At 43.7% G+C, this 19,704-nt stretch overlaps 1 protein-coding gene across 3 annotated transcripts in view; it reads left to right on the plus strand.

Moving 5' to 3' along the window:
• Nucleotides 1-19,704, plus strand: part of sorcs3a (sortilin related VPS10 domain containing receptor 3a) — an 81,536-nt gene that overhangs the window by 18,189 nt on the left and 43,643 nt on the right. For all 3 annotated transcript variants that reach the window (XM_056586780.1, XM_056586781.1, XM_056586782.1), the window contains exons 3-4: nucleotides 3,240-3,339; nucleotides 8,824-8,982. In XM_056586780.1, the coding sequence (XP_056442755.1) occupies nucleotides 3,240-3,339; nucleotides 8,824-8,982 (259 nt within the window). The remainder of the gene's footprint in view (nucleotides 1-3,239; nucleotides 3,340-8,823; nucleotides 8,983-19,704) is intronic.

A 19,704-nucleotide genomic window follows, 5' to 3' on the forward strand; every position in this document is an offset into this window, starting at 1 on the left:
GAACGTTTTGCATGTAAATTGTAACTAAGGATTTACACAGCTCAGTTCTATCAACAGCCCTGGCCATTTACCATAAATGATTTTATGATGAAAGGACTTTAGTTCACATTTGTGGAGAAATCAGAGAAATCCGCGAGTAAGGTCGATTTTAAAGGTATCCAACAGAAAAAAAACAATTTGGGCCTCCCTCCAAAGCCACTTCCCTAAGGGCGCACTCACACTAGGCAAGTTTGCCTGTTCCGTGCTGCAGGAAGATTCAGCATGATTCCCCCCCTCCCCGCGCTGGCCCGTGGTCACACTGCTCCCAAAGGCCGTGGCCTGGGCACGATTGCTCCTTCATACATACGTCATCACGTCGTAATACGATAAATACGTCATCACCAAGCGTCCTCGCTGCCATAACAACAGTGGAGAACAACAACGTGAATGCTGGTGTCGGCCCAAATTTCAAGTTAACACTCGACTTCACTATCGCACCAACGTAAACCCACTCTTGAACCGCTTGCCGCCATTGTTTAAAATGATTGTTGTGGGGAAGAAGGGCATGGACCTATAAAGAAAGAAGGGTCGCGCAAGGACTACGTCATCCAGCTCACGTTGCATATCCGCGCGTGTCATCACATTAGCATCTGTACTTTCGCCACGGCACACTTCTCCCAAGTGTGCCGTGGCCAAGGGGCTGTTCCATGCTGGAATACGGATGGCGTGGTCACACTAGCCAAACGTTCTAGACTTAAGTATACAAATGAGCTCGGGCACGGGCCGCGGCCCTAGTGTGAGTGGCCCCTAAAACATGTGGCTAGCAATAGATTGGCCTGGTCTTGAGGAAGACTGTCATCCGTAATCAGTGCAGGGGCTACAGTGTGAGTGTCCCCTCAGGGGCCTCTCACACTTGGGCCGCGGCCCTGTGCCCGAGCTCATTTGCATACTAAAGTCTAGAAGGTTTGGCTAGTGTGACCACGTCATCTGTATTCCAGCATGGAACAGCCCCTTGGCCACGGCTTACCCTACCTTTAAGTAAAAGAGCTGCTACGTCAAACCACATAATCCTGATTTCCGACATCAATTCCCAGAATGCCCTGCTACAGGAATACACAGAATTCCCTGCTACATCTCTGGGACTCTGGTCGAAATAAACCAAAAATTCTTTCCTAAAAACATACCTTTCCTTGACCAGAAGGACTTTCATAAGGACTGAGGAAAAGACAACAGTGTTGCTAGGAGAATCACATTGCACTTATGCTAGGCCACGTCATTATCTCATGGCATATCTTCTGCCGTGTAGACTCAACAATGTTCCCAAGATTGACTACTAAAAGTACATCGTAGATATTTTGCCCCGTGCGTTCTTGCCTTGTTTTTTCACGAAGGCTGTAACAACTTCTATAAGAAAAAAATGACTTTATTACCAAGGTTTCAATTCAAATGAACAAAGGAATATAGGCTAGAAGACGCAAAAGTGAAATCAATGGTTGTCACATTGAGAATGCTTGCTCCATGGTTGCTCTCTGCTGTCCACTTATATTTATCGATCTGAATCCCTATAAGTATGATGACATGAAAACTATTTTCTTTCATGTTCTTATTTAGATACTTAAGGGTAATTTCACACAGTTAGAACCTTCCAAAGCAAAAAAGTATATTAGACTAGAGGCCATAATCTCCTGCTACACCAGTCCCTTAGGATGCTTAAGCCTTACAATCACTCCTCCTGGCTATACCAAACATTCCCTAGTGGCCGACTCTGGTGTTAACGTTCGGTCACTAGCTTCAACCACATCGTACTTGACCTTATCTATTATGCATACTCCCACCAGGAAACGCTATATTCATGAGCCCTGCGCATCCTCTCGTTCAGGGACCTACTGAAGAACCCACTCCCCATTGGTGACGATTTAGAAAGGCGCTGGCCGGCGCTGTATACATCGTTTATGTTATTAACATAACCATGGTTCCCAGAGTAGGGACCGTGTCTATTACTTTGCTGCGATACACTGCACACCGATAAGCTCAGGGGTAGATTTGAGGAAGTGTAGCTACCGCTCTAGATTGGACCAGACGATCTGTCCGATGACGATAAGTAATAGATTGCAGTGCCTCTGATAGGGAGGTAATTGTTAAATCCACGATGATGCCCTGCTACCTCAACTCCGTAGAATCACCTGATAGCTCAAGCACCAGAATCCACTGTTTGAGTTTTAGGAAGATACTCCTCCCCACTCACATAAAATGACCTGTCCAATGTTAGTTTCTCACTTCACTTATTAAGAATAGACAGGCTTTGCAGAGCTCACTTGGCTTTATGGATTTATGAGTCCCACTCCCAACTGGGTTTATCATAAATCACCTCTTGTGAGGGAGATTTATGAAAGGAAGAGAAAAAAACAACAACCTTATTTGCATACCTCCTGCCACAGGCGACTCCATATTGGTTTTTCTGAGAGACACCAGAGGACTCTAACAATGTAATTAAGTCCTAAACAAGCAGTTCAGCGCCCTGGCGTCACGCTCGGATTCGTTTAGGGCTGGTTTGCTCTGATCTCAGAGCGAATATCTGTTTGAAAGCGAACTGCTTTACTTCTACTACTTTGACTTTTGGAGCCGGGCACAAATTAATTTGAATGGATGAGATGATACTGTCATTTTAATAAGAGTTTGAACTGCTGAAGTAGCAACAGCAGTCGTGCAATAAACCCTTTTGTTTCAAGACAATTTGATGCTGCAAAAGCAGAAATGGTGGATGAATGGGGAAAATTTGCTGCTGTTGAAAAAGAAGATCTGTCATATCAAAGATGTTTTGGTAGCAGCGTCTGGTCATGTTCCATGGGACAAGGATAACTAATAGGGTCATTACCACTTTTTAATTATTAGAACTTTTGTCTATGGGGACAACCACATGTATCTTTTTCACTTCATACATTATATGCTCTTTTAAATCATTGGTAAAGATGAATTATTAACAGCACTGGGTCCATTCTGCAGGGGATCGAGTTGGCTTCCCTTATTCTACTAGAAAGACACAAAGCACATTACAGTGGCCGATTTGAGATTACATTTGAGTAGTGTAGTCTGTTAAATATTCTGTTTTCTTTAAAACTGGGTTTGTTGTAACTATTTGCCACATTTAACTCGTGACATCATGTGTGTCCTGTGCATGATCTTTTGAATACAAAAACAAATCTATGTGGCTCTATATACTGGCTTACTAGTTCACACTGTTTTTCCTTCTGTATTTTCAGGTCTACTGACTACGGATCCACCTATGAGAGAATGAATGACAAAGTAGGATCCAAGACAGTGCTGAGCTACCTCTACATCTGTCCGACTAACAAGAGAAAGGTACGTTTTTTAAAATGGACTTGAGTACATTAAATGCCCCCTGAATGAGGAGGAGCATCCTGGCAACTGCCCACACACTAAGGTCAAGGACGGCCCATGATAAGACAAGATTGACAACAGAGGTCTTCCATTGGCAAAGAAAGAAATGTATTACGCACCAATAAAATATTTAAGGTATAAAAAGTGTTCTTGGCCATGGAGTAGCGTGATGAACCATCCATGTCCAAAGGCCAACATCTCATTGCAGTATGCAATACTTTTCCAAAAAGCTGTTGAAAATTGGAGTTGTAAAATACAAGCTATTGCGCTTTAATTCTGCTGGTGTTTCTCTAAAGGAGGCAGCTTGACATTTTGAAAGCCACCTTCTTTAGAAACTCCAGGCTGTTAGCTACAGCCTTCAATCCCCTCTCCTCCATGTACCCAGAGGTTCATGTTTTAGCTTTGTAGGGCCTGGAGACATTTGTTCTGTGCACCAGAGCAAGACAAGGCAGAAAGACAACAGGTAGAGATAGTTACAGTTGCCAAGCGTTCAGTACGAAGGGTAGACTAACTGAAACCCATTTCCTATTAAAAGGGTAGAATGTGCTGTGGCAAACAAATTAAAATGTGGGCAGACAGCCCACGTAGTTTTTCTGTTTTTGTGTTCGCTGTTTGTTGTATGTTTCTTGCTCGGCTACAGATAGGCTAATTGTTTTTCTTTGACTCTTTTCAAACCGAAATACTTTCAATATAAAATGCTTCTTGTGAATGTATGTGCTGTGTAAGGAAGAAAGGCTGAAATACTAGAAAGAGACACTTTTATCCAAAGGGACTTGCAAGTTAGGCTCAGGATAATCAAACAATGCAGTTAAAACTGGAGTAGCTATACAAAAAAGTTCTGTGACCTAGTTTTAGATAACTGGACAAGGAAGAGCGGTAGCTTTTAAAATACTTGAATATTATAAATTGTGATCTCGATTATAAGACATTATAGTCAAGATCATATTAAACATTGCTTTCTTTCTCTTATTCCACAACAACAGTACAGCTCAACAGGGAAGAGGAAGAGGTGTTTCTTCAGACATAGTGTATTATTTAAACAATTAACCAGCAAAGGGAGCAAAGCTTTATTTTAAGGTTCATCTTGTGTTTAACGTAAAAAATACCTAAGTCAGGTAGGAAGATACTGATTATGGAACTTAAAAAAACACACTGATTGGCTTAGGAGATAGCCAATGTGGCACAGTGAATCAGCAGTTTTAGCATAGATGTAGGTTGCATATTCATTTTTTTTTCAAAATATGACTCATAGCAATAAGACTATGAGGCTAACGATATTTGAAAAAGAAATGTTCTCTGTTATGTCAAAAGATAATTCTGTGCATAGCTGCAACATCAGTGCCTCCGAGCAGACTTAAGACTTTAGAAAGTTTAGAGGGTACAGGATACAGTGGTCTATTGCATTTAACTGATCACTGAAAGCACAGGAAACATTTCTCTGCTTTAGGACTGAGCTGGTCTGTATGTCATGGAGCAGGAGGTAGTTCATCATCCGAACCACAGCTTACCTGTGGGAGGCGGGGGCCTTTGGCCTGTGCTTTCTATGCTCCAGTGGCCCTTCTCCACTATATATGAGAGAGAGAGAGAGAGAGAGAGAGAGAGAGAGAGAGAGAGAGAGAGAGAATTGGTTGCCAGGGGTTGTACATTTTCACCAGTTTACTACTCTATCTTCATTTAATATTTAATTATTCTTATTCTTGTTTGCAACACCAATATGTTTAACAATGTAAGTTTAACAAATAACAACAGATTTGATCAATGTCATGGTCAGAACTACTACGACAAACGTGTACAACATACATACATAGGTCTTATGACTTAGACATATTTTTCGGTGATTCAGAAACATATGGTGATAGCGGCAGAGATCCCAGTTCCCTTACCGTGACCAGACCTGCTTCAGTGAGGTCCTCAGAACGATCCGTATGTACACCTCTCCGGGCCGGGCTGTGGGCCCCAGGTGGGCCCTCAGCATATCATCTGAAGGATGGGACACGCAGGTCCCAATATCAGCGGCGCTGACCCTAAACGCCTCGCTCTGGAGAGCAGGTCAAATGAATCCGTCTTGGTTGAGCTACAGCGGGTTCGGGAAAGGCATTACCTCATGCCGTTTCCGGAATGGTATTACGACCGGTATTGCTATCTTCTATAGTTAGATTAAAAAATACAATCAGATGGCCATCCTTGTCTAGAGGGGAATGAGAACCTAGCCCTCTCATTATCTTATAAATGTATTGTTTTGGTATTTGCCGTATTTAAAGAAAATATAAATATCGATAAATATCTAAATGTTTACCAAGAAAAGGCTTTTCATAATTATAATGTTTGCATCCATACATCAATTTGTGGATACATAATTGACGGCAGTGTTAATTGCAGTAATACATGTGAGAGAAACACACACACGTTTCTTCTATCTCCCTGTTTATTTACAGTGTTAAAGATGACTTATCGCTCTCTTCTCACATAACACCTACAGTTCTTAAGGAACAGGTTGGGGTCAGACTTAAGCTCTCTTCTCTTTGTATTTTAAACATCATATAGATGGATGGGTGGAAGGATGTGTTATTCGAATCAACAGTGTGTTGTATCTTCATCCACACATTTAAATCAGACATGCTTGTTAACAACAGAGTTCCCTCGCAATAAGCCTCCATAATAAACAGTGTGCAGCCTACATGAATGATTAAAAATAATTTTAACACGCCCATAAAGCAAATCCATAACCATTATTTATTTATCTTTTTGCAAGCTATTCTACTCGCCTGATTTATTGGGGGTTGTCTGAGAGTAACAATGTAAAAATGCCGATAAGAAAAAATAAGCAAATACATAGCGAGTCGTGGCATGGCTACATCCACCAGAGCAGTCGCACTGTGTGGGGATGCAGCATCAAAGATGCCACGTGGATTGATTTGGTTGGACGTGATTTATTTGCTGTGGTCTTGTTACCCTCCAAGAGCCTCGGATGGGGTTCACAGATAGCTTTCACCCCACCGCACCGCATAATATGTGGTCGGTTGGGTTGGATGTGAGCTCAATATCACACTAATGAGAAAGAGCAGAAAATACGAAAAAAAAACTTTATTGGATGCATTTGTTATGCATTGGTTATGTTATTGTTTGCCACCTCGTGTCTCCTCTTCTCTTCCCCACTTCTGGCTCCCCATTGGCTGAGGACTGCAAAAATAATTGAACACCTAAAGTCAACAGAGAGTGGAATATTATTATCAGTTTTCTCCAAGGGACTGTGGGGTTTGACTGGGTTATATCCTGCGTGCCACATCCCATTCCAGATTTATGGTCATGGGAAGTGTAGTTTGATCACTATTGTTCAATGTGAATAGTTCTTATTATTAATAAATATTCTTTGTTCAGTGCTGCCTGCAGAGAAACTTAATTAACACTTATAATATAATATAATAAACCAGGAAATATATTGCAGTCAAGTTCTTACATGAGTTGTCTGCCTTTATGCCCTAATTAATGAATACCTTTAGACGGCCAAAGAAATGGACGCATATTCATTGTTATGATTTCACCTGTAATGTAGTTTGGATATTTTAAAATACAATTGGAGCTATTATTTATGTTTAAGAGTTGGAATATGTTTGACAAAATAATAAAATAGGAATTAATCAAGTTAAGCAGTGTGTGTGTGAATAACACTCCAGTGAGGTTCTATGTAATGAATGGCAGGGACTGGAAGGTGTAAGAAATCCTGTTTGCCTGTTTAGTGGCCCTTAATGGAAAACAATTCATCTAAATCACGGCTTGGGAGGTGAGGGGAAAATTGTAGAAAGAGGGGAGGTATTTCTGTCAGTGACAAATGTGCCACTGTTTTCTCAATTCAGATCAGGCTGAAAGGAGAAAACAACTATTTGGGAGCTGTGTGGGCATAGTGATAACACCTACTCCCACACACAGTCGTTTTTTAAGAAAGTTAGTTCTCCCACGTGATCGTAATCCCATCAATCCCGCTTCCTTGATTCTTCTCGATGTTTCCCATCAGATCATGATCCTCTTCTGAAGTAGGCCATTTGTGCCAAACATCCACTGTGATGAACGAGCTCCATAACCTTACCCATAACCCTTCAGGGTAAACAAGCTTATGACCATGTGATGGCGTTCCATCAGCAGAACCTCCCCTCGTAGCGATCCGCGTTGAAGGAGCCCTTGTCTAATTGAGTCATTTACGCTAAGAAAACCCCCACATCGTAAAGAAGCTCTCGGAGTTAAAGCGTTGTTGTTGTTTTTTGCAAACATTGTTCTGTAAGCTGTACGTCTTTGTGATGGGAAACCATTCGTACACCCCTTTTAGAACGGTGACAGTAATGTGACGGCATAGCCACACTCCCTGTTAAGTGAATTCAGAAGGACACAATGATGCAATTTCCACACTGATTACATTTTGCCGACTTCTCAATCTCCGCAGCTTGCTATAATGCGACAGAATACTGGGAGTGGCTATGGGAATAAATGTAAATTGGTTTAATCTTTTAAAGCTGTTTAATCATATCAAATGATGGGGTCTTTCAGCGCGGGTGTGCCCAGGTCTTTCATGGAGAGAAATAACCATCGGGAAAAACCCCACATCAGTCATTTAGCACGCGTCTAGATATGATCTGACGTCTTGGCGTCGCACTATATCAGAACGGCCATCACTATAAATAGACCGGAACCAAAAACGACCCCATTATCAGGACGGCCTTCTGGAGAGTCTTGATGAACTCTCCTAAGTGCTTGTGCTTGGAGCACACACAGGGAAACATCCACCCAAAATGCCACTACATGGCAACAGAAGCAAGCGGCAGGCTGAATGGGAGTGGGAGACGGGGGGGGGGAAGTAAGGGTCTTGGCACCACGGCGAGCTCCCCTCGTTCCAGGAGAACCGTCTTTTCTGCTGACGCGGCGGAGCGGTCTCGCTAACCGTCTTGTCTCTGCTCTCATCTGGCGTGGCTTGGTTCACTCTTTCACTTCTTCATCCCTTCAACTTCTTTATTCATCCTCTCTTTCTCTTTTCCGACTCATTTAAATAATGCTTATTCTTCATTTGTCCTACCTGTGTATGCCCTGGTGTATACTTTGATTGATACGTATGGGTGCGTTTTTATAACCGAAGAACGTGCATGCAAATGCACGCGCACATTTATTTTCATGCACGGACACAATATGGTGCTCATATCTACAGCTCTCGCTCTTTTGTTTCATATACTCACTGTTTTCGAAATTGAAAGCACTTCATTGCCATTCAATAGGAAAAAAACACAAAATCAACAATATTGACCGTTTTTGTCTTTTTGTGTCTTAGTATTGTGCAACCATGCAGGTTGCAGAATATTGCACAGATCTCTCACTCTCTGTCTGTCTCTCTCTCTCTCTCTCTCTGTCTCTGTCTCTGTCTCTGTCTCTCTCTCTGTCTCTATGTGGCTCTCTCCCTCTCAGATCATGGTGCTGACCGACCCAGAGTTTGAGAGCAGTGTTCTGGTGAGCTCTGATGAGGGGGCCAGTTTCCAGAAGTACCGCCTCAGCTTCTATATCCTCAGCCTCCTCTTCCATCCCACCCAGGAGGACTGGGCCTTAGCCTACAGCCACGACCAGAAGGTAACATCTTCTTCTGATAACTCTCCAACTGCTTTCCATCGCCTCGGTTTGTGTGTTGCTGGGTTTTCTTCCTCCATAAAAGGGTATTCTGTTTGATTGCATTGCTGCAACAGGATGGATGTGGACTGAAACTCTGAAATGACTTCCTCCCCTGGAAGTGATTGGTTTAGGATTTGCTGGGTAGTTTGAGAGACAATAATGGTGATTGCTATATGCGTTTTTCCTCTTCTCCCTAATATTTACCCCTCAGTAGCTCACAGTAAAACAGGGAAACACTGCAGGCTGTCACTGACCTTCAATTCCAACCGCACAAGGAGGGGTGCAACATGTAAAATACATAATTCATGAGCATAATGAACAGTGTTCCCAGTTGTATCACACTGATTCAGGGACATGCCTCAAAAATAGTCAGCCCAATATTCACCAGGGATGGTTTTTGGGATGTTTGGTCCCCCTATTATAATTGGGGATCCAAACCCCCCCGAAAAAAATCCAAATACATTCTCTTGACCTTTGTACATATTTCCCTATAGGGCCCAAAGCACAATTTCACCTTACCAAGTGCACTTGTGTCTTATTCGAAGCAAGTTGAAAATACTAGCACCAGCTGCATACTGTTACTTATCTTCTTTGAACCATTTTTAACCTTTTTATTGTTGTTGTGTCACATTACAAATATGGAGCAGAATTTGCACTCTGTGTTTTCTGGCTTTAGATATTGATATAATAATCACTTTATGCATTACAAAATTTAGTGTCGCCCATTACACATGCATTGCTATTGGAAGCTGACAGTGCCAGGACATTCAGGCTAACATGGGATTGGCCTTAGAAATAGTATTAGTAGTAATACCTAATATGATCACAAATGTATGAAATGCTTTAATTATGTCAATTCATAAGTGATTAGTAACTCATGAGGGCTATCTGGAGGCCTGTATTGTCAATCATTAAGGCAGGTTCTCATTGCTTCAGACCACTGCCACGTACAATTAATAATCTCCAAAGACTGAATTAGTAAGGTTCATTCTTTGCTAATGTTGTTTCACAGTTTACAAAGCTGAGATTACAGTTATTAAGGGAGCATGACTAACAAAGTGATTAGCCACAGTGGAAGTGTTCAGCAGAGTGATTATTTAGCGCCCAACAAGAAGAATGGGGTATCAACACTGTTGAGATCATCTGCATCAGGAGGATTTCCTGGAATGAATGCGGTCCTTCCAGCCCTCCTGAGACTCGTTCCCAGGGGATCCTTATAGTAAATAGTAGAAGTAATGGTAAACAATGATCGCACAAAGCTAACACACACCCTGCCTGTTTTGTTAATGTATTAGTTTCAAGAAGCTCCAATGAGAGTTGCTAAAACAACTATTACTTCTATTTGATCACTTCTGTGCCGTGGGTAGAGTCCTGCATTGCCCCATTGTTTTTAATTATTGTTTATTTTCTATTACATGCTTTTATTATTATCCAGGGACATTTAATTAGGTGAAGTGAGAGTCGTGGGATGTTTAGTGCAAGTAAAGAGAATTACTTTATTTAACTACGATGAAGAGAATTTAACCACACTAAAGTGTTGATTTGTGAGAAACAGGACGATGGCCAAGTCTGTTAACTTCAAGGAAGAAGGAGCTACACGGCTCACTTAAGAAGGCTATCCCTCCTTTTTTTATCCGTAAACTTCCTGCCCTCTCTGTTGACTGGGTTATTAAAGTTTTTAGTTTAAAATCTTTTTTGTCAAAAAGCCCAGAACAATTTGGCCTGCAGTTGTTTTTGCTTCCTTTCATTTATTTATGAGAGACCCGTGTTCCTTTTTGGGGGGTTTCAAGTAAAGAGGAAACTTTTTTAGTACTCGCCGCAAAAAGAATATTTAGTGTATTTATATTCATGATTCATGAGGGTAAATCTGTGAATTTGAAATGTTCCATAAGTTAAGTGAGCAAAAACCCCTGTTGACCTGTTAGAAATAGAAAGCACGGTTGTTGCCTTTATTTGTATAACATTACAGAGAAAATAAACGGTGAAACCCTGTTTCTTAGTCCATGCAAGTGCCATAGCAATCCTTTCTTTCAGTCTCCCATTGATGACCAGTTGTTGTTTTGTCAATCAACTTTATGATCATGCTAGTCATCGTCGTGCTTTAATATTATTACATTTCTCCCATAATAATTATAACAATAGTTATTATTTACGAATATCACGTCATTGTGAGTAATAGTAGTAGCACTTTAATTCCTCACCATCTGCTCTCCTTCATGAGGTGTGTCATCCGATTTCAGTTTAAATGCACCTGATTCTTTGTAGAAGTTGATACTCTCCATAATGTTAGACATATTTTAGGATCCTGTGCGTTCTGCTGAGCCAGGGATGAACCCTGGGTTACTTGCATAAGCCACACATCTTAGCACAGAGCTCGCGATACAGAAGTTGAACACAGGCGCAGCAAAACTTTCTCACACGCTTCCTTTGTACTCTAAATACCGATGCTATAGTGAGCAATGCGCAGACAAGACACCAGGAATAGTTTGAAAAGAGGAACAGCATGGGTGACTATACACTGCAAGGTGTTCATTCTGGGAGATATGCGCGAGGTTTGTGCGCACATCATAATCTCCTTGACAAAGGGATTTGCGTTAAAGACCGGTCTATATTCTCACCGCACGGCAGTTGCCTCAGTCCTAAAAGGCTTAAATTGCAAGACAAACATTTGCCACGTTGAGTTGCAGTCGGAAGACGAGGGGATGCGGTGGAAGTTTGAAACTGCTTGAACCGGGAGAGGGTTTCAGCGGACTGAAATAAAGCCTATATGACCCGTGCAAATAAATGTGTGCGTCCCATGGGCCTGGATTGAGGCTCTTAATTGCTTTAGAGCCACAGCATGCGAGGGAGAGTGGGTGGTTCCACTTTTCGATTCGTTAGCGCCGTAGTCTTGGTAGTTCAAGAGAAAACCACCTCCGGTTGACGTCAGGATGGGAGAGGGGGGGGGGGGGGGAAGGTTAACAAGGGACGACTGCATTAGCGTTAATAGCACCGAGAGTTATGGACACGCATGTTTACATAACACTTGGATGGAAAGAGGCGGTGTTACACAACACCCTGGAGTGCGCCGGGTAACGGTGAAACACAGAACATAGAAGGGGAGGGGTTTCAAAGAGACAACCTCCGGATCCAGTCAGGGGGTGAAGCGGGGGAAGAGAGGCGCGGTAGCAAGGAGAACAGATGGGCCCTCCCGTTTGAACGGAATAGCCGATATGTATTGTCACTACGTTGTCAAAACAGCAGATGGAGACGCGCTGCCGAGATGAAGGGGGGCTGTGTCTCGGCGGCCGCATAATGAACCACAAGAGTTTCCCTCAAGTTTCCCTCACTGGTGGTGGTGAGTGAGGTCCCCCCCTTCAATGTAAAGCGTCTTTGAGTGTCTAGGAAAAAGCGCTATATAAATTCAATGCATCATCATCATCATCATCATCATCAAGTGTAGGGCACTTTGCTGTGAGTTGCGTTACAGCTAAAAATAACATGTTTGCATCGGTTCGGGTTACCTGGTGTGCCACACATTAATTGTGTGTGTGTGTGTGTGTGTGTGTGTGTGTGTGTGTGTGTGTGTGTGTGTGTGTGTGTGTGTGTGTGTGTGTGTGTGTGTGTGTGTGTGTGTGTGTGTGTGTGTGTGTGTGTGTGTGTGTGTGTGTGCCTAGGTGGTGGGCTCCCTTGGTAATTTACCTAATACCTGGAGGATCCTTACAAATGGCTGCCGTCGGCATCCTCGACACAGTTTCCCCCTGCCGTGCAAACAACATGACCCCAATAGACAGAGCTCGGGACAGGGGTACATTAGCATGGGGAGCGCCTTTTTCTCATTACATGTAAAACACAAGGTGCGCATTTTGCTGGCCTAAGGGACGTTGAGGCCGGAGGGGTTTGTGGGTGGGTGGACGGTCGGTGGGCCTTGGAAGACTTGGCCTCCGTGTCCTTGGCGAACAGCCAGCGTCCTCTGAAGGCGTATCGCAGCAGATACCCCTTAGCTTCATGCTAACGTCTAATGTGCATGGCACGGGCATGTGTGTGGCCTGTCACTTTTCTTTAGTTCCTTCAAAGCACAACAACCCCATAACTGTCAGGTGTGGTGGAAGAGGGAGGAGAACGGAGGATGGGTAGGGCGGGACGGGCTTCCTCCAGAGGCCCGTGTTTGTGTTGACCTGCCTCGGCTCTCAGAAGAGCGGCGGTAAAGTGAGACGAAGAGGCAGAGACAGGGATTAAGTGGCGCAGGCAAAGAAACTGAACCGAAGAAAACGAGGGCAAATTTAGACGGATGGATCGGGCCTTCCTATTAAGTTGCACGTCGCTCTCTCGTTTGAGAAGCCCCCCCCTCCTTCCCTCTTTAAACACCACAGCTGTGTCGAGGTGCGAGCCTTTATGTCGGTGGGTCCGTTTGTCTGTCTTTCGCTATGTTGTTGTTATAAACAGAGCTGCCCGGCCAAGCTTCCTCATTGTTTATTAATTTTACATTACAGATGAAACAACGTCTTGGATGAAACGTTTAGCTTTACTCTCTCTCGGCTGACATGCTTTCATCATAGTGTCAATGCTAGGAAAAAAGCGGCACATTCTGAGAGTCCATCACTGTCGATGGGTTTTTCTCGGTGTTTTCCTCTCACAAGTTTCTTTCTTTTTTTTAATTCAAGGTTTTTTCCGCCAGGCAGAGTACAATTACGACGTTTACTGAAGCCAGCAGGAAAAGTCAGAATGTTGTTCCTTGATGGAGTCCCTGGGTGGAAAGAAATGAGATGGAGATAATAAGTGGAATCCGTGGAAAAGCTTCTGGGTTCTTGCTGGGTTTACATGATTATAAGTTTGATATGTTATAATTTACCCTCATTTAGTTCACTTAGGCTTGCTCTAAAATGATAAGGTTCTGTAGACAAGTAATGCAGAAAAAAATGAATACAATAACATAGAAGATATCCAACAGAGTCCATTTAAATGGTTTTGTGCACTTATCGACGTTAGCTTTAACACTCGAAGCATAAAGCAACCATAATGTTTTCAAACCCACTTGGACACACCATGGGTCATTATTCAGCTCAACGTAATTATTTCAAGTGTTTTTCTTTCAACAGGAAAATAAAGCGCAATGTGAACAACAACAAGTGCAATTAATCGTATTATGATATTTGTCGGACTATGCATTTCAGAATGTGAGCACACTTGAGTATGAGTCAACGGGTACAATTACACAACCCCAACCCCAACCCCAACTGGATTTTAGATTGATTATGCAACATCAACTACGCAACAGGTTCAGCAAACCCCTGTGTGAGTGATTAACACTGGTGTTTTAACGACTGGGAGGGCCTGGTGCAGATCAGGGAGAATGAGCATACAATTACAACTATGGACGTATAGCAACCTAGCCTGGCTATCGCCAGACCAAGCTAAATCGTAGATTGTACATTGGTCTGGGGAAGCTGCTGTCATTTTCTTCAGCACAAGAGGCGTGATCAATGGGCCTAGGTCAAATGACTCTGTACGCAATTGGCTGCTTGCCATCGCTTCCCTGTCGTCATTGTGTTAAACCGGACAATAGCGTGCCAGGGGGAAAAAGCCAGCTTGATGATTGGCTCCCGTTAAAACGTATCGAAACTAGAAAGAAATTGAATGCTCTTCTCCAGACCCTTCTGCAGGTCGAACTCAAATCGCCGGAAGAAAGTTAATAACAACCCTCACCGTGGTACAGATTGTCCACTTTACAATCACGTAAAGATGTTCAGTTTCTAACCTACAATGTGAAACAATGGTTCATTAACAAGCATCACACGTTCCACATATAGTATGTGAAACGCCCACTATCGACTGTTTCCATGAGTTCCAAATTAATCAAATGTTTTCACCCTTATATTTTAGCATTGTGGTCTTCTTCAACGATTCCTCCCAATGTGGGGAACCTGTTTTGGTTGATAGCGCCCCGAAAGATGCACGTTTTGGCAATTAACTAATTGGACTGTGAAATTACAGAGGAGTCCTTCATTAAAAAATGCCATTGCATGAATAAGGCGAAGGGAGGATCAAAGATTTATGGTTCGAAAGTGCTGCGTTACCAGAATGAGAGCTAGGAATAAAAAAAGGAGAAAAATCAGTGCCGTTTCTTTTTTTGTCGTGGCCACCAGTCCTCCCTCCCTCCCTCCCTCCCTCCCTCCCTCCCTCCCTCCCTCCCTCCCTCCCTCCATCGCTCCCTCCACCCCACCCTCACTGACTCGTTCCCTCCCTCCCTCCCTCCCTCCCTCCCTCCCTCCTTCGCTCCCTCCTTCGCTCCCTCCACCCTTCCCTCACTGACTCGTCGCCTTTCTCCCTCCCTCCCTCCCTCACTACCCCCTTTCACCGTTCCCCTAATGATCCTAACAGGCCACGCAGCCCATAAATCTGAACAGTAGGGGAAACTAAGTGTCTCATAATCATGCAGTCTCCACCTAGTCACTCATTGTGCACCTGCCCGGCCTCCACCCCCCCCCCCCTTTGCAAGTCCACCAGGACAGCGGTGGCACTTGTTTAAATCCAATCTCCTCTCAGTACGTTCTTCATCACCAACCATGGCCTGCAATCTCTCTCTCTCTCTCTCTCTCTCTCTCTCTCTCTCTCTCTCTCTCTCTCGCTATAATTCACTCAGACAGACAGACAGACGGACAGACACAGTCACATACACACATATGCACACACGCACAGCTCTCTACCACTGCCCCATAATGATGTAGCCCTCACCACATCGTTGTGTTACACATAACGAGGGTGAGCCCAGTTACCCGTCTGCGCCACTAACGTTGACGCCGGAGCGGAGATGAGGGCAGACATGTCCGGCGGGGCTGCAGTCTTCTCTTAAGTTTCCTTTATTTAATGCCTTGAAGTGGTGATGCAGTGTCTATGCGGAGTGGTCCACTGGTACTGCCGGCCGTCTGGGGAAAACAAATGGCGGGTGTATGGGGGCCGGGCTGGGGTCGGGGTGGATTGTTATGAATAAAAGACGTACATACATCAGTGACAAACCAGAAGTTAACAGCCGTGCGCTGTGGGTTCAGAGAAGATGTTTATCCCGCGCATATACACAGAGTTCTCCGCGCATGAGTGGAGGACGCACTTTTGACCAAGGTGATTTGTTGGCCCATGCGTTCTGTGAGGTCTCTGTAAACATTTGCATTCACCGCAAATAATCGGTCAGACGCGCGCCCACCGCAGCCCGACTGTTTCCTTTCAGAAGCACCCAAGGTGACTTAGTGCCAGAACGACTACATGACCACATGCTGCCGCGAGGGCAACTCCACTGGGAGCCCTGCTCGTAGTAGTAGTAGTAGTAGTAGTAGAGCCCTTTCCTTTGGCTCAAGGGCAGTCTGAAACATGTTTTGTCTCTGTAGAATTTTTTTGTGTTTCCTGACATCTACCGTCATGTATTTCCTCCGGAGTTCGGAACACACACGTGTCCCAAGTTCATCCTCGGACTGAAAGTAGACCAAGCGAAACTAGATCAAGTGGTAGCGTTCCAAGGGCAAGGCGAGCGTCTGGAGGATAATTTTCCACCTTATGGTTTTGGAGAGATCACAGCTGAACAGGTGCGGACACATCTGGATAAGCTAGCTGAGTCTGTCAGGGTCTGATCATGGGTGGTGGGTGTTGGAGGGGGGGGGGGGGGGGGGGGGGGGAGCTGGAGGGGGTGTTGTTGGCAATCTGGCTGGAGAGTCTTGAAGATGCAAAACGGATCTGCTGTTGGGGAGAATGGTCAAATTACTGCGGGCTCGGCTGCACACGTTGTGATTGGAGGAGACACAGAGGGTAGCATAACATTGTTAATCACGTTAAAGGGGGGGCTGGGGGGAAATCATTAATCCGTCATACATCATCAACCTATCAACCTGTCAGATGAGCAACTCCCTCTTGGACGTAAACACACTCTCACACACGCACGCTCGGCTAAGCGGCATCCCAAGCATCATGAGTGCATATGCCAGGGGACACACACACAAACAAACACACAAACAAACACAACTCAAACCCATGCTTGCGCGAGAACACACAAGCAATCACGCACACACACATACTGTATACGTACACACATGCACAGACTCGAACACGCACACATGCACAGAGAAATGCTCAGACCCATGCATGCATCAGAACACACGCATGCAATCACGCAAACACGCACGCACACATACTGTATACACACATGCACAGACTCGAACACGCACATGCACAGAGAAATGCTCAGACCCATGCATACATGAGAACACACGCATGCAATCACGCAAACATGCACGCACACATATACATTACACCAGTCGTTCATGACATTCTTTCAAGTTGTTCTAAACTGATTAGTGTGCATGGTTTTTCTGAGTCATTGATACATTTCCTTCATCCTTTCTCCCCAATGGGAACATTAACGCAACTGCAGAGAACAAACTAGGCAGAGACAGGAAATGGCTTCAACTGCCTGATTAAGTGAAACATTATTTCACTTAATCCACCATAATGATGCAAATGTATGCTGTTAATTAATTGCGGCTGATTCATGTCCATGCTAAATGGGTTCAGAAATGCAACGGGGACACCAGACTCAATAAAGTGTTTACGCGGAGAGAAATGGCAATACGCTTTATTTGGAATTAATCTTTTTCTCCGTCTTTCTCCCCTTTCTGTCATTTGCATTAAGCCCGCACGCGGAAAATTAGCATTTTCCATTTGTAAATTTCTCGAGATTGTTTTTGTGCTGGTGTAGGTTCAAGCGTTGAGGAGTCCTCTTTTGCTTAGCTCTTTTCATTCAAACCTTGTCTTAATGGCTGTTGGTGAATAGTTATCGTCAAGTACTTTGCTTTCAAAATCACTCCTTGTCATTGTAATCCACAGGGGACACTTTCTTTTTTTAAGTCCGCTAAATATGGTTTTGTCCTCTTACATGCTTTTATAATCCTCTTTTTTTTCTTTTACTGACTTTATATTTGCAGTCGGCTGTGATATATCCAGTATAAGGAGAAGCATTAGGTTACAATTGAGCAGTTTTATTTCAACCCGCTGATTTACGACATAATTCACACCCTGTTTTATTAGTTACCTCATATTTAATCACAGCACCACATTCATTTAGTAATGACATTCCATTTATGTTTTGTTCAATCAAATATGAAGTTGTTCATGCAGTCATCAAATGATTAATTGAGTGATATGTTTAGTCACAATAAAAAATAATAAAGGTTGTTGGTGCGACCGACTAAACGGTCCTGTTTAACCTAACCACAGTACTGCCCCCTTGCTTCCAAACCTCTGCCTGCTTCTCAAAGGGTTTGCATGGGAGCCAAAATGGCCACAGTACTGCAGCGGACCTCTGACTGAATCCAGATGGCAGGTGTCTTTAGCACAGCCCCCTTGTCCCCGCGGTAGCTGAGCTGCAAGCGGTGCAGTTCATCAGGCAACAGTTGGTCCTCCCAGGTCACATTACTAAATTAACTTGTATGATACACGTGACCTGGACCATTGGTGCTTAGGATACTCGTGTGGCTCACAATTAGTTCTGGTTAACACTGTGTTGTTAAAAGTTTGGTTTGACATGTTTTGGTTCCATGGAAGCCTAACATATTGTTGGAAATATCCTTACAGAAAAATGTGCACAAACAACAACATACTGGCACGGTTCAAAGAAGCCATAATTAAACAGGTACTGAATGTGCACAGTGTGCGTCCACAGCTCCAAGGTTCTTAGTACCGCGTCTTGAAGACAAATGTGTTTGTCATTGTTTGAAGTACAATATGCTCTCTGTTGAACTGTGTTCCCACTGAAATGTTGGGCTGAAATGTTGACTAAATGCGACATAATTAGACTCATTAGTGTCTCCTTTTGTAAGCTCCTGCTTCCTTTGTCTAACTCATCTAAAGAGTAAAGGAAATATACGATGTATACATTTAATTGGGGCACAATTTTGCAACAAATTGTGGAAATATGCTGCGCATAATTAATCCTCAATGTTTTATATGGCTTTTTATCCACTCTGCTGGTGGATGCAGGGAGTAGAGCCGCGAGAGGGTTGCGTTGTGGTCCACTAGTATTTGCTGATAGTGCCTTGTTCCAAACAAGTCCAGGTGGTTGATTAGCATAGCCCATTCATACCTCCCTCTCCATAGGGTCATTCCAGCTATTTCCCAGGCTCTATAGATTCTGGAAAGGGGCAGTGGTGGGAGATGGTAAAAAAATCGACCATCAACTTACCCTCTTATTCGATGGGCAAAGGGGTTCCAGGTTTGTGTGTGTGTGTGTGTGTGTGTGTGTGTGTGTGTGTGTGTGTGTGTGTGTGTGTGTGTGTGTGTGTGTGTGTGTGTGTTGTGTGTGTGATTTAGGGAACTATAAATAGGTGCGTCTGGGATTTATAGGTGACTTAATGAGGTGTTGTAAAAGTGACTTATAGGAACGCCCGAGCAATGCAGAGTCCTATAATGCCGCAGTTATCTTTTCCATTACAGTGGATTCAAGTTCTGGAAGTTTGTCTAAGAGAGAAGAAAGAGAGAGAGAAACATTATCTTCAAAGAAAACAAAAACCAAGCCAGGCCATTGGCCAGGTTTGTGTTGCCAGCGGCCTGGCCGCCGCTATTAATTAATCAAAAGAACAGCAACATTAGCGCTCCATTATCAAGCACATGTCTGCGATTGGGCATTTGTCTGACAATCCGGGAATAACATGAAAAATCACA

Source organism: Gadus chalcogrammus, chromosome 3 (genome assembly GCF_026213295.1).
Source record: "Gadus chalcogrammus isolate NIFS_2021 chromosome 3, NIFS_Gcha_1.0, whole genome shotgun sequence".
Taxonomy (NCBI): Eukaryota; Metazoa; Chordata; class Actinopteri; order Gadiformes; family Gadidae; genus Gadus; species Gadus chalcogrammus.